Source organism: Lutjanus erythropterus, chromosome 12, assembly GCF_056507025.1.
Source record: "Lutjanus erythropterus isolate fLutEry1 chromosome 12, fLutEry1.hap2, whole genome shotgun sequence".
NCBI classification, from domain to species: Eukaryota; Metazoa; Chordata; class Actinopteri; order Lutjaniformes; family Lutjanidae; genus Lutjanus; species Lutjanus erythropterus.
In genome coordinates this window covers 3,092,586-3,106,921 of record NC_139328.1, presented here as the reverse complement: position 1 = coordinate 3,106,921, position 14,336 = coordinate 3,092,586, and the positions used below count along the sequence as shown (strand labels likewise).

The 14,336-nt window shown below is 37.2% G+C and overlaps 2 protein-coding genes across 3 annotated transcripts; both read left to right on the top strand.

Moving 5' to 3' along the window:
* Window positions 1–1,332: 1,332 nt before the first annotated feature.
* Window positions 1,333–7,503, top strand: prdx1 (peroxiredoxin 1). Its single transcript, XM_084731328.1, has 6 exons — window positions 1,333–1,474; window positions 4,565–4,677; window positions 4,866–5,019; window positions 5,120–5,242; window positions 6,133–6,263; window positions 7,080–7,503. The coding sequence occupies exons 2-6, from the start codon at window positions 4,572–4,574 to the stop codon at window positions 7,160–7,162; spliced, it is 597 nt and encodes a 198-aa protein (XP_084587454.1). The 5' UTR covers window positions 1,333–1,474; window positions 4,565–4,571; the 3' UTR covers window positions 7,163–7,503.
* Window positions 7,504–9,300: 1,797 nt separating this feature from the next.
* zte38 (zebrafish testis-expressed 38) lies at window positions 9,301–14,063 on the top strand. Of its 2 annotated transcripts, XM_084732444.1 has the most exons (11): window positions 9,301–9,422; window positions 9,646–9,790; window positions 10,828–10,891; window positions 11,098–11,134; window positions 11,219–11,239; window positions 11,337–11,363; window positions 11,498–11,565; window positions 12,200–12,348; window positions 12,435–12,667; window positions 12,818–12,866; window positions 13,932–14,028. In XM_084732444.1, exons 1-11 carry the CDS (start codon window positions 9,372–9,374, stop codon window positions 13,991–13,993), a joined length of 906 nt encoding a protein of 301 aa, XP_084588570.1. In that variant the 5' UTR covers window positions 9,301–9,371; the 3' UTR covers window positions 13,994–14,028. The 2 variants fall into 2 exon arrangements, with proteins under 2 accessions (XP_084588570.1, XP_084588569.1); XM_084732443.1 differs by lacking the exon at window positions 9,301–9,422 and having other exon boundaries at window positions 9,520–9,790; window positions 13,932–14,063.
* Window positions 14,064–14,336: the final 273 nt, after the last annotated feature.

Genomic DNA, 14,336 nt, shown 5'->3' with positions numbered 1-14,336 from the left:
TAGAATTAGGACTGAATCAACTTATTGTTTGTTTGGCTTTGAAAAAAGGAGAAGATCATATAAAAAGGGCTTCATTTTCATAGGAAGGTCAAGATAAGAATCAGTATACTGGGGAATCTTTGGGCACAAAACCAAAATAAATGATACGCACAGACAAATATAGTAATGTGAAGATGTTTAATGTCTGTTCAAGATGACATTGGGCTGCCTACACACCCAGAAAGAGTCATATGATGAAGCCTCATGATCGGGGGTGGAAGTAACTAATTACAAATACTCAAATTACTATATGTAAGTAGTTAATTTGATACTTGTACCTTTATGAGTACATTTTCAAGTCTGTACTTTTACTTGTATGTAAGTATGCATTGTAAGTCTACTTAGTTACTTATAAAATCATAGTCGAGTAGTGAATTAATTAGGATTTGAATTAATATCCAAACCTTTCATCTGCATTTTAGTAGCCAATAAGGTGATCTGATCGCAAACAAGCCAATGAAAACAATGAAATATGGATGGAAAACAAACTACAAGGCTGCAGCAGCACACATTTGGAGTAAGAATGTTAATGATTAATCATGAATCAATTAATTGCTGTTAAGACTTTAACCAGTTAAAAATGTATCCATGGATATTTCATCACTAGACACGGAAGTAATCACACCTCATTTGACATTGTTTTCTCTGGTGGAGCCATTTGTTGAATAAGGAATTAAATTTAGAAAAAAGAAAAAAGAAAAAAAAAGAAAGAAAGAACGAAACATGTTTTGCATTTGATAAATTATTCATAATTAATCGGTTGTTGGCATTTTCAAGAAAACACAAAATTTACAACCCTAGTTTGGAGAGGTGACGGTGACATCACCGGTTAAAACTAACTAATACTCTGGGTACTTTTATTTAAGTGTATTTATAACACCAGTACTTTTACTTGTAATTGAGTAATATTTCAGCAATGTAACAGTACTTGTACTAGAGTACAGATTTTCAGTACTCATGATTCTGTGACCCCTGCATGACTGTTAGCTTTCAAACCATTAAAAACCTGCTTTAGAGCATCAGATTAACACAAAGAGTTTGGAATTGACCTGTAGCCTACATGTGACCAGTGAATATGCTCAAAAAAGGTCAAATACCGTTTGTCCCACAGAGATTATTATTAAAAGTGAAACTCTGAAAATAAAGTCTGAATATTTTCTTTAAGGCTTCTTCTCCTCGTCCTTCACTCTTTCATTTTCACGTGGTTTTCACAAGAGCAGGAAAGAAGTTCCCAGGAAAGTGATCAGGAAAAATGTGCAAAGTCATGCTGTGTAGTGGAGATTGGAGGACCGGACTGAAGTGGGCTGTAATCACGTTCTGATCCGTCTTATCGCGAGAAGTGAGAGTCCAGCTATAAAAACCCTGATCGAGCCTGTCAGCCGCTGCACTCCGCTCTGTTTCTGCTGTTTAACGACGTGCTCAGATTCAAACTAAGGTATGTGTTATAAAATACATTTATTCATGTTTCTCTCGGCTGTTTTGCAGGTAGAGTTTGTTCACGTTTTGTCAAGTTGTTCGGAGTTTTCTTTTAGTTTAGCTGAACCGTTCAACAAGTGTTTTTTTTTTTTTTTTTTTCCCACATGATGATTTTCATGCTGAAAACTCGACACGAGTTTTTACAGACTAGATATTATGACAGAAAGGACTAACGTTAACGTTTTAACTTTACTTTTACTTTTATTTTTCGACATGTTTGGTGCTTCGGTTGATGTTAACGTTAAATACCAAAATAATTTAACCTTGACCAGTGAAAACTGTTAAAAAATTAATTTGGAGCAAAATAAAAGTGTTGGAAATAGCACTAAATGTCCTTATGCGGAAACACGTGTAAAATTAAACAGAGAAGTGGAAATGGTTTCGGTTGTTACCGTTTTAAGAACCAGGTTAGTTACATTACTGAAATATTACTCAACTACAGGTAGTACTGGTGCTAGAAAATACTTAAGCAAAAGTACGAAGTATTCGTCTCAAAAACTATTCAGAATATTCGTTACTTCCAACCGTTGATGTTTAATTAGATTATTAATAGCAGAAGTTTCTGTTTCTTCAGATCTTCCTCTCTGTTCTGCTCAGTGGTCATGATCACCTCCACAAACCAGGGCTGTAAATTTTCAGTTTTACTTAAATAGTTGAAAATGCTAACAGTTGATTAATCATTAATAATATATAAGATAAAAACATTTTTTTAAAACTGCTTTGCCAGACAAAACAATATAAAATGCAAGATGCAAATGCTTTCAGTTCTAGCCTATAGATGAAATATTGATGGATCCAGTTTTAATTGATTAAATTCTCAGTGGTGATTTGTCGATTCATTCATTCATTCATTCATTCATTCCTCATTTCCAAACCTGTGCTGCTGCAGTGTTTAGTTTTTCGTCCAATTTATCCTGGTTTTCATTGGCCTGTTTGCAATCTGATCACCTGATTGGCTACAAAAAATGCGCTGAAAGTTTGACTATTAATTCAACTTCTACTCTGTTCTCAGTTATGATTTTGACAGTAATTTTCCCTGAAACAAGTAGATTTTTGAATTACACAAGAAAGGCAAATCTTTTTGTTGTAGTTTTCACTTTATCTGGAAATTTCATTGCAAAAAAAACCTAAAAATGTTTTTTTTTTCTTTTAAGAAAAGTAGCTGTGAAAATAGGCATTTTAGACCAAAACAATCCCCTCTAAAAAAAAACTCCAAAATCCTGCAGCGACTGATTAATGAATTATCAATAGCAGTCGTTCAATCAAAGAGGTTTCTGTTTCTACAAATCTTCAGCCAGTTCCTGCTCGGCTCTGGTCAGTGGTCACTGTCACCACTACACACCTGTACCTGCTGCAGCATTTTGGGGTTTCAGTCAATGATTCATCATGATTTCTGAGTTATTAATGATGTTCACGTCTTCTTCATGAGTCTGCAGTTAAAGGGACAGGACAAAAAAAAAAGCCTTGATCAGTCACAACAACAGTGATCTCTTGTATTCTGATGAATTCCAAGTATTGTAATCATGACTAAGCACAACCTCCTCATTACTTCATCACATTTGCTGTACTTCAACTAAGTGGTGACCTGGTCCATACATGTATTTAACAATGATAAATGTTTATACATTTTACTTCTATATTTTCCAAGTAAAAAGTAAAGTTCTTAAAGTAAATGTCATACTTTATGGGGCGTTTTTCCTCAGGAATTACGGTATGATGTGTTAATACTACAGCCTTATGTTTAGGTGCAGTGTTATGTGCACAATAATGTTTGATTCATTCAATTTCATGCATTTCACAGGTAATTTGTCGGTGCTAAATATGGACCAGGTCACCATTTTAGTTGTAAATGAAGAAGTAATACTTAGTTCATGATTGCACCACTTGGAATTCAACAAAATACACGTGCACAGACTTCCTTATGGAGAAGACACGAACACCATTAATCAGTCAGAAATCTTGGTGGTTGAAATACCTTACATATAGCATTAATTAAAAAATTTTTCTTGCATTTATGTGATACTGTTAATTCAAGTACAACTTAAATGACTTTAGTCTTTTTCATGCCTGATTTCATGATAAGTCAAGCACCTTTACCATAAAGTGTTAGCATCTTTTTCTTTTGGTTTCATAATAACTATTATATTCCTGTGTATTATACAGTATGATGCAATTTCCTACTTCCATGTGCCATCAGTATTTGTATAGTTACCTGAGGATGATATCATTCTGATGAGGACGTTTTATATGAAAACTTAATTAGCTGCAACTGTCAACCAATTATCAAACTATTTTTGTAGTAATTTAATGAAATCGAAGGTCTACAGATATTTTTGTCTGAGCAACAGTCACAGACCTAAAGAAAGTCGCCTGAGCGCCACATAAAACGACAAAGAAAAGCAGCCAATCTTTATATTACAGAAGCTGGACCAAGGAAGTGTTGGATTTTATTGAACAATCACCCCAAAGATCAACTGATTATAAAAAGTAGTTACCCATTCATCGTGTATGTGCACATGGTACAAGCTGAAATGATTCTACTATTCATTTATTTGGCAATAAGCAATAAATTAATCAACTTATTTTTTTCATAACTGGTTTGCTCATTTTTTGATGCTTTGCTTGATATAATATGTGCCAATATATTTGGGTTTTAGACTGTCGATCAGCTAAAACAAACAACTTCAATTTGTCACCCTGGACTCTGGAAATGAGACGAGCATTTTATTGACAAAACAGTTAATCCATTAATCGAGATAATAGTCATCAGATCAGCTGATAAGGAAAAATAATCATAAGTTTCAGCCCTAAAACAATTGAACAACTGCACAACAGTGTTTAAGAGTATAAAGAATCAAGTTTATTGGTCACTTGAATAGTCACTCACAGTATAACGCAAATTCAGTGTAAAACAGACACGATTTCCCTGTTCTGTAAAAGAGGAAGGGTTTTGGTTTATTGTTGATTTCACACACAGATAAAACAATGCACAGTTGTGATTTTGATGCTGTTATGCATAAACGGTTTCCTTTTCCTGTAATCTGCTCAGGCTGAAGATGGCTGCAGGAAAGGCACAAATCGGACAGCTGGCCCCAGACTTCACGGCCAAAGCAGTGATGCCAAACGGACAGTTCGAGGACCTGAAGCTGTCAGACTACAGAGGTAAACCTCACGCCTGTGTCCCGTCCTCAGCTGAGCGGAGGATGTTTTGATGACACCCTCTGCTGGACCGTGATTCACTGAATAGACCTTCATTTACACTACTAAAGGATAGTATGAATAAGCCTGTAATTACCATGGAAACATTGTCACATGACAAACAGCCTCATTGTTTTTTCCCTTTGGTGCAGGGAAATACGTCGTCTTTTTCTTCTATCCCCTGGACTTCACCTTCGTGTGTCCAACTGAGATCATCGCTTTCAGTGATGCTGCCGACGAGTTTAGGAAGATCGGCTGTGAGGTCATCGCCGCCTCTGTTGACTCACACTTCTCCCATTTTGCATGGTAGTTACAGGGCTTTGTTTTTTAAGCAACCACTGTGATTGTATGGATTTACTGTTGCAAACTCCTCGCTTTTTCTCTTTTTTGTCTTATGTTCTCAAAGGACCAACACGCCACGTAAGCAGGGCGGTCTTGGTACCATGAAGATTCCTCTGGTGTCTGACACGTGTCGCACCATCTCCACAGATTATGGCGTCCTAAAGGAGGATGAAGGCATCGCCTACAGGTGGGTTTAACAACGTGGTGATGGGCTGTTTCAGTATGGTTGCTGTTGCTTTTGCTTCAAGACCAAGACGGTACACCTTTCTTAAAGATATAGTTTAGATTATTTGATGAGACATTTGAGCACCACCATGGAAGCAACAAAAGGCATTTTAGCTACTTAAAAAGGACATTTTGCTGTAAATGTACAATATATTTTGACTACTTTCACAGCTTTACTTTGCCTTCAGACAGCCTTTTCTCACAGAAAATATAAGTCGAATGTCACTCTCTGCAAGCCAACCAAACTCCACAGGCAAAATCATTCATTTTACCTCAGAGAGCACAGAGTTGCTGGTCCACCACTGCCTCCATCTGATAGTTTGGCTGCATAATAATGTGACTTCTGTGAATCTGAATTATCGTTTTCAAACACAGAAAACAAACTAACAGATTGAGGCAGCAGTAGAGCAGGAGGAGCAACTCCAGTGTTCTTCACAGTAAAATTACTGGTTTTGCCTATGGAGTTTGGTTGGCTTATATAATGGCAGTTTCCTGTCTGAAAAGGCTACCTGACTGCAAAGTAAAGCGGTGAAAACTTTCTAAATATGTTGTGTACTTAAACTGATATTGAACTTTTTTCAAACTATCCCTGTAACATGCCATTAAAGGCACCACCCTAAAGATGTTCCAGGACGTGGACTTAATTTCTGTACCTTGAGTTCTTAACAACTTTGTGAAAAGTTTATCAGGTGGAGGCTTCAAATAAGCCGTTTGGGTTTTTTGCCTCTCCCTGCAGTGTATTTCATTATTCATGTATTTTTTCTTGCCTTTTTTGTGTGCTTTAATTGTGCAAAATAAACTTAACTAAACTAAACTAAGACTCTTCAGAGACTCATGAACTCTTTATTTCAGGGGTCTGTTCATCATTGACCCCAAGGGCATCCTGAGACAGATCACCATCAACGACCTCCCAGTCGGACGCTCTGTTGACGAGACCCTGCGTTTGGTTCAGGCGTTTCAGTTCACTGACAAGCACGGAGAAGGTAAGTTTGTAGTGTTTGACACCTTAAAGGGACAGTTCACCCCAAAGTCAGAAACACATTTCCAGATTGTTGTGGTGTGAGTTGCCGAGTTGTGGAGACATCAGCCGTAGAGACGTCTGTCTTCTCACCAGTATGATGGGACTAAATGGCACTCGGCTTATGGTGCTCAAAGCATTAAAAAAACACATTTGAAAAAGTCAAAACCAGTGTCTCTTTCCAAAAATCATGACCCAGTTACTCAAGATAATCTATATACTTTGTTGTGATCGATTTTATTTCAGGAACTACTTTCTTTCTGTTAAAAAAAAAAAAAGTAGAACTGTCCCTTTAATGCAATGTCTTTTACTGTGTCTTGTAGCATAAAGTTTTAGATGATTACTGCTACTAAAAGATTTCAAGACAGTTTCTGGCTGCGCCTAATATAATTATTCTCACCTTGCTCTCCATCTCCTAATTATATTATATTAATCATTGAACCATTGTACTTCTAACCACATTACATCACTTGAATCCAAAGTTTCTATTGGCTGTTTGGAAAGACGGGGACCATAAAGGCTTATTCGGATTCAAAGGTTGATATTCTTATCAGTGCTAAAGTTTACACAAACTTTACAATGAGTTGAGAAATACTCGTGGAGTTAAAGGAGGGTAATAAGCCGGTTCAAGCGCAAACACATTTTACGTTATGCAACAAAGCCTCTGATGCAATTCCCTGCTGTAAACTCAAGGTAATGCAGGTTATGTGCAGGCGTCACAGCAAAAGTCTCAACTGTTTCATCCACCGGGCCAGGACTCATTACAGCCTTATCTTTTCAGTGTGCCCAGCCGGCTGGAAACCAGGAAGTGACACCATCAAACCCGACGTCCAGAAGAGCAAAGACTTCTTCGCCAAGCATTAATAAGCCCGGTGCCAGAGTCTGCAGCCTGCTGTAGGAGATTTCATTTAGATATTACATTTCCAGAGAACAATATTTAAGCCTGCCACTGTGCCCGTCGAGGAGTGGTTTTAGGAGACAGTTTTTGTCGTGTGTGTTTTGTCGTCTGTAGAATGAACAGTGCAATTATGACCAAAGCATATAATTGTGTAATTATGTTGCGGTAACGTGTGCTGTTTTCCCTGCTGGACGGAGTTAAATGTCTGTTTGTTCTTTCATGTCATTCCTGAGTATTGTTAGACGCAAAGGACCATACTGTACAAGCATTATCATTGTAACAAAGCCACAAACACGTCTCTCTGTTATGATGTTATTGTTCTTTTTTTTAAAGTGAAAAACATGTTTCATCAAAATAAAAAATACAAGTTATAAAACTCTCCTAAAGGAATATACTTACTTTGACCATAACAGGTGAGAAGTTAGGGTCGTTACATATGTTCTTCTTTGGTGGTGTCAGTAGCATGAAGTCAGATATATGTTTCATCGTGTGTGAGGTAATATAATTCCCATTATTTATCACCTTTATTACCTCAGTGAACAATTACAGCACAGAGTCAAAGAAATTAAAAGAGTGGTGCAAAATAAACTCTGATCTAAAGTAGTTTAAGTTAGAGGCTAATGTTATATTATGTTCTTGAGTTGAAGTTTGAAATAAATATGCTTTTCCCTCACAGGTTAATGATGCTTAATTGTTTGCCAGATGCTCCTGCTGACTGCCTCACACAGGTGTGTTTGATTGATTTGGCTGATTAGACCTTTCATCATTACTGTATGGGTGTCAGCAGAACTTCCTGACTCTGCTGTTTGTTTTAATGTACTTGTTCGGACAGAACAACCTATAAATTGGATTTTTTTAAATTAGTAGCCAAAGTACAGTAAAAACACCTGTGTGAGGTGACAGGTTTTTTTTTTTTTCTTTCAGTAAAATCTAGTTGTTGTGTCAGGGCTCTGTATTGTGCGTTTTAATTCAAACAGGATCATCATTAACATTAATTACACCTGTGTTTTTGCTGCTATAACGATTAATGATAGAGCAGGAAACTGGTAAGTACCTCTGGTTGGATGTGGCAGACTGCCAGCGTCCTCTCAATGTGTTTGACTTGAATTAATTTTAATTTTTAATTTTAATTTGGGTGATTAGACCTCTCCTCATTACCATGTGGGCATCAACAGAACAAGTTCGACTGATTAATCCCTGACTCGACTGTTTAAATGTATAACAATATAACTTTGATTCTTTAAAAAGAGGTTCTCAGTCTTTTTTTTCAGCCAAGAACCTGATTAACTACATTACATTTAAAATTTTAAAATATTATTTAAAAAAAGACAGATTACTGGTTGCTCCGTTGCTTTAGATGAACAATTTGTCTTGTTGGAAAACTGGGGAAAGAAAAAAAGAATAATCAGGAATGTGAGCCAGGAAGTCCTAAAAATAAATTTTAATACTGTGGAAGATTTGTAATGGTCGAAACATGTTGGCATTTTCAATATATGTACCTGGATTGCCTTCCTGATTAATTTGTTTAACAAAAAATTAAATAAAATTAAAAAAAAAATAAATAAATAAATGAAAATGGCAGAATGCCACGAAAACCACTGCTTCATATTATTTATGTAATTGCTTTGTTTATTTCTTAGACGAGCCACTACATGAAAGTCATTTCCCTTTCCCTTTTTACTAATAATCGGTCAATTAAAACTAAATTTTTCGGCGGGAAAAGGGTCATGTCTAGAAGGGAACTCCAGACACGCGAGATCTCGCGAGAGTTATGATTTTAATTCAAACCATGATCTTAGTTGTGTGTTTCTTCCACTAAATCTACCCTAATAATCTTAAACACAGCAGTGTCACAATATAAAACATAATTAGTTTCTACAACATACACAGCGAAGAAACAATACGTACAAATCTCGCGAGACTTTCGTAAAACAAGGGTTCCCTGGCTAATATTGGATAAGTTTAGTTGGTGTTTGACTGTATTGTAACCTATTTACAAATGAAATAGGCTTCATAGATTAGCTGTAACATATTAAAATAACCCTGGGTTAAAAGCTGACCTTAATATAGTCTTAAAGTCTGCTGTATTAGCTGAGACGGAATATTCATATATTAGAAGTTAATTAATCGTTAGCATTATCGATACCTAGCTAACCCTGAAGAGCAGAGGAGAAGATGGCAGCTGGGAGGATGTGCATTATGAAGAGCAAAGGGGAAACTGCTGAGGTTTGAACACAACACATACAGGCTAACTAACGATAAGAAGTGTAACTTTTAATTAACTCAGTTTATGTATTTATGAGTCAGTGTTTGACATGATTTTTCCACGTCTTGTCTGCTGTGGAGGTCACTCGAAGTAGACAATGGCGCCATCGTGCGCATTTGTCGCATTATGCGTAGCTCTATGTTGTCTTCGTGTACACAACATGTGTGTTTATTTGTTTTGAAGTGGACAGGATTGTTCCAGAATGAGTTGAAAACCGAGCAGGAGTCCCTGGTGTTCGTGAAGAGGATGATGGCCGTGGCCGTCTCCTCCATCACCTACCTCAGAGGGATTTTTCCAGAAGATGCTTACAGATCCAGATACCTGGAAGGTGAACACAAAGATCCTTGAAGTTTTGGAAAACCTGGAAAATTCCCGCATGGCTCACTTCATACAGAGTTATTATAGTTTTTATGTTTCACATAGTTTTGTTTTTATTCAGTTTAGTTTCCAGAGTGGATCTGGGTCTCAGTCGTTTACAAATGTTTAGTTTTTACTAGTTTAAGTATTAGTTTAATGTTCTTTTACTGCGGGGCAAGATTTAAGAAGTTCAGAATAGCTATTACAGTATAAAAATAATACGACTCAGTGAATAAACATAGACACCCCAGTTTCAACAACAATGCACCAAGACATTTCCTGTATATTTTATATTTTATTTTAGTTCATTTTGTAAGTACACAATATTGTTTGTTAGTTGTTTTTATTTCTAACTAAAATGTTTTTTCCACATCTAGTTTTAGTTTTTAGTTTAGTTTTACACTTCAGTTTTAGACTGACTGATAATATATGTATATATTTATATATCATACAGTCACTACTGGAGCAGCAATGTTTGTCTGTTGATTGAAAGAAAATTAGTTGCCAACAATTTTGATAATCAGTTAATTATTTCAGTCATTTTTCAAACAAAAATGTCAAACATTTGCTGGTTCCAGCATCTTAAATGTGAGGATTTGTTGCTTTTCCTTGTCATTTATGATAGTAAATTAAACGTTTTTTTGATTTTGGACTGTTGTTTGCACAAAAGAAGCAGTTTGAAGATGTCACTTTGGGCTCTAGGAACTTATGATGAGCATTTTTCATGAGTTGTTTTCATATTTTCTAGTCTAAATGATCAATCACTTAATTGTGAAAATAACTGGCAGATAATTGATTATGTGATAGTGTAATAAGTCAAAAGACAGTGTTTGTTAATCTGCACTGTAATTCCAGCTGCAGTGGTAACCCTGGCTAAAAAGGGAAAAAAAATGCTATTTACAACATTTTACAAGATCATGGTGGTAATCACTACTTCTTTTTTAATCAAAAGGTAATAAATGTTGTTTTTTCATGTCATGTGTCATATGTTGTTTGCCATTTCAACAGATTTGTGCCTCAAAGTTTTGCGTGAAGACTGCAGCGCCTCTGGGGCCAGTAAAGTTGTGAAATGGTAATTATAATATCCTTTATCCTGAAAGCTCTCAGACAGTACAGTAACATTTTCGTCTGCTGGCTACAGACGACTACTCAACACCAGAAGTCAGACCCATTTTTACAACAGATAACCTGTAGAGATAACTAGCAGTTGGTGTCTTGAAGATAATTTCCTATCTTAATTGATGTTTTCACACTGTTCAATCTTGTTTTTTTTTCCAGGATGATGGGCTGCTTTGATGCATTAGAGAGGCATTATGTAAGTAAAAGCAACAGTGAATTTGTTCAGTGTTTCATCTGGTCTGACTACTTATACTATTGTTCAATGTTGTCCTCTTAACAGCTGCAGATTGTATTCATTGGGGTAAGTAAATTAAGTACAACAAGAGATATGACGCTTTGCTTACGAGGAGAAAAAAGTGTCCAGTAATAACTCTGTACAACATGTTTTTGCAATCTAGGTGTACACCAATCCAGATGAACCTAATGTAAGTTACATCTTAATATACTGAAAAATTATTTGTTGAGATGAACAGAAACAAGCTTTTGTAAACTTCTAATTCCAGTGTTTAGTCTGATCAGTATTATGAAACATGTAGACTTTTTTTTTTTCTTTTTGCAGTGCATTGTTGAGTCATACCAGTTTAAATTCAGATACACTGAGAAGGGACCAGAGATGGACATACTCAGGTTTGGATGGACACTTTCTAGTTGTGCTTCCACTGCAGGAACTTTCCTCAGGGACTAGAATGCTTTGGAGGGACTCAGTGTGTTTGCATTGCAGGGACCAGGGTGGAAATGAAGTCCTGGAAACATTATTTTAACCCCCAAAAAGGCATCGTCCAGGGGGTGGTACTTTCCAACATACGGGGGTGTTGGGTGGTGGGACTTCCAGCGCAGCGCATGTCTGATTGATTGAGTGCTTGCAATATTTTATTTCAACCACCAGTTTTAAAAATATGCAGCCACAAACTAGTTGGGTTTTGTCCGTTGTGCTTCAACACATCAGCATGGAGTTTCAGGGAAAACCATTCAGATGGGAAGATGATGAAGTCTTGTTGTTGTTGTAGTGTCACACAAATAATCACGCAGAAATCAGGGGTCAGCAGACTAATTTTCCCTTTCTTTACGGGTCTTAAAATGCAGTGGACATGCAGACAACAAGGAGCTGGAACTGCATTATATTCTGTGAAAAAGAAAAACTAGTTTTCATATTGGCCATTAATTGGACAGCTTATACTTATATGTACAGACTGATAGTGATAGAATAATGACCCACACATGTGCTTGGACTGATAATGATATAACCTCCATGAAACCACAGGAACAACGATGTGGAGATGCAGGTGACGCTGGAGGACACTAAGAGAGCCTCAGTGCTGCTCATCAGGAAGCTCTTCCTGCTCATGCAGAACCTGGACGTCCTCCCCAACAACGTCTACCTCACCATGAAGCTCTACTATTACGATGACAGTAAGAGACATTCCTGTCTCAGCAGAACAAAATGAAACCACTTTACGGCTTGCGTGGTAAAAACATCTCCTGCTCTCCTTTCAAAGTCACCCCTGCTGACTACCAGCCGCCGGGCTTCAAGGAGGGCGAATGCGACAGCCTCTGGTTTGAAGGCGTAGCTGTGCACTTCAAGGTGGGTGAGGTGCAGACGGCGTTCCACACCCTGAAAGTGCGCGTGTCAGCGGAGCAAGGGCGGCTGAACAAGCTTCATGAAGGGAACCACCTGAGGGAGACCAGCCATGTTCCTCTGAGCAATCCTCCACAGAGGGAAGCCATCAAGGTGGGTGAGAAAGAGGATTATTTCAGTGCTGGATTTTCAGTTTACTGTAAACAAACACAACATTCCCTCTTTCATGTAACGATGATTGTTTTTCAGTTGGTGCATTTTGCTGCCGGTGTATTTTAATTGTCTGTAAACTCCTGCTTACAGGATTCTCATGAGAAAACATATGTGGAAGATGATCTACCTTCTGAAGATGGTAAGTCTTTGTTGCTATGCTACCAGGGGGTGAAAGTAGGCCGGCATGGTTCGGTACTCCGTACCATTAAAAGGGCTATTTCAAATTTAAGAGTGCAGCTACCCAACTTGAAATCTGAAAATCCTCTGCAGACCACCCAAGCCTTTAATCACAACTCTGATCAACACACAAAACTAAACATACCAGTGATGAGATGTAAGAAAAATGAAGAATAGCACATTTAAAATCCCATGGCTTGTTTTTTTTTTGTCTTTTGTTTTTTTTAAGTTCTGATTGCTGAAAATGAATCATTAATTTTTAATTCAGACTGACAAAACTGAACCCTAAAAAAGCACTAAAAGATTCAGTGTGCAGCACCAGGAGGAGGACGCAGCAGCTGCCTGCCAAAGTCCATATGCAACAACACGTCACAATGACATTTCTAACAAGTGATAATGTTAGATCAACAGAAAGAACAGATACTTTGCTTCAAAATTTCTCCAGTGTTTATGTTTTTAATCCGTGCTGGAGGGAACCCCGCTGCCTCTCTAGAACTGTTTAGTTACTGATGTTTAACATGAACTTCAGCTGCAGCTGACAGGCTGATATCGAGTGCTGTGGGGTTTTGGCAGGCAGTCAGGTGTTCGTGCAAAACATTTCCAAGTAAAATAACAAATAAAGTATGTTGTGATGTTTCATGATGTTCAGTTTTATTCTGACGACACAGACAGCAGGTCAAACAAGCTGTATGACTTCCATGGGTTGATCTGTAACTCTGGCTGGAGGGCTGCGATTGTACGGTTTCTGTACTTTGATTTTTTTCATGACCAAACCAACACCGGTGTGTTTTGCTTTGATGGAAAAAATGTTTGCCATTTCATTGTGCACACAAGAGACATTTTGAGATTAGGCTTGGGTGATGTCTGCCAAATTGATGATGTGAACAGTGAAACATCGCGATGGACGATGATGTCGGTGCTGGGTTTTAGAGAAAATCTACAAATCTACTTTAACCCCTGGTTGCTTCTGGTAACAAAACTGTAAAATATGTCAGAGGGTTTACACTGTTGACTTTCCTTTAAACAGAGTCTGCACAGTTCAAGAAACCTAGAAGAGCTCTGGCAAAGGTACAGTTACTCGAGGCATGATTATATTGGAGTACACAGGTTACAGAAAAGTAAATAACATTAGAGCTTCATGAATTGTAATAATGCAAACTGGACAGGTGATTATCTTTTTTGTCTTATCTTAGAAAAATGCAGCTGCCAAAAATCTGGCAAAGAAGAAAAGAAGAATTTAGATACAACATTACACAAAATGACAGTGAAGTTAAACACAAACATGAACCATTTCTTCATTTTACTGCCATGTTAAACAGTTTAATGTTACGTTACAACTGATCTGATAAGCAAAATGTGTTGGACAGGTTCCATACATTATTATCTCTACCTACAAGGCACGATGTTACTGTCACAGTTCTAATTTAGTCAA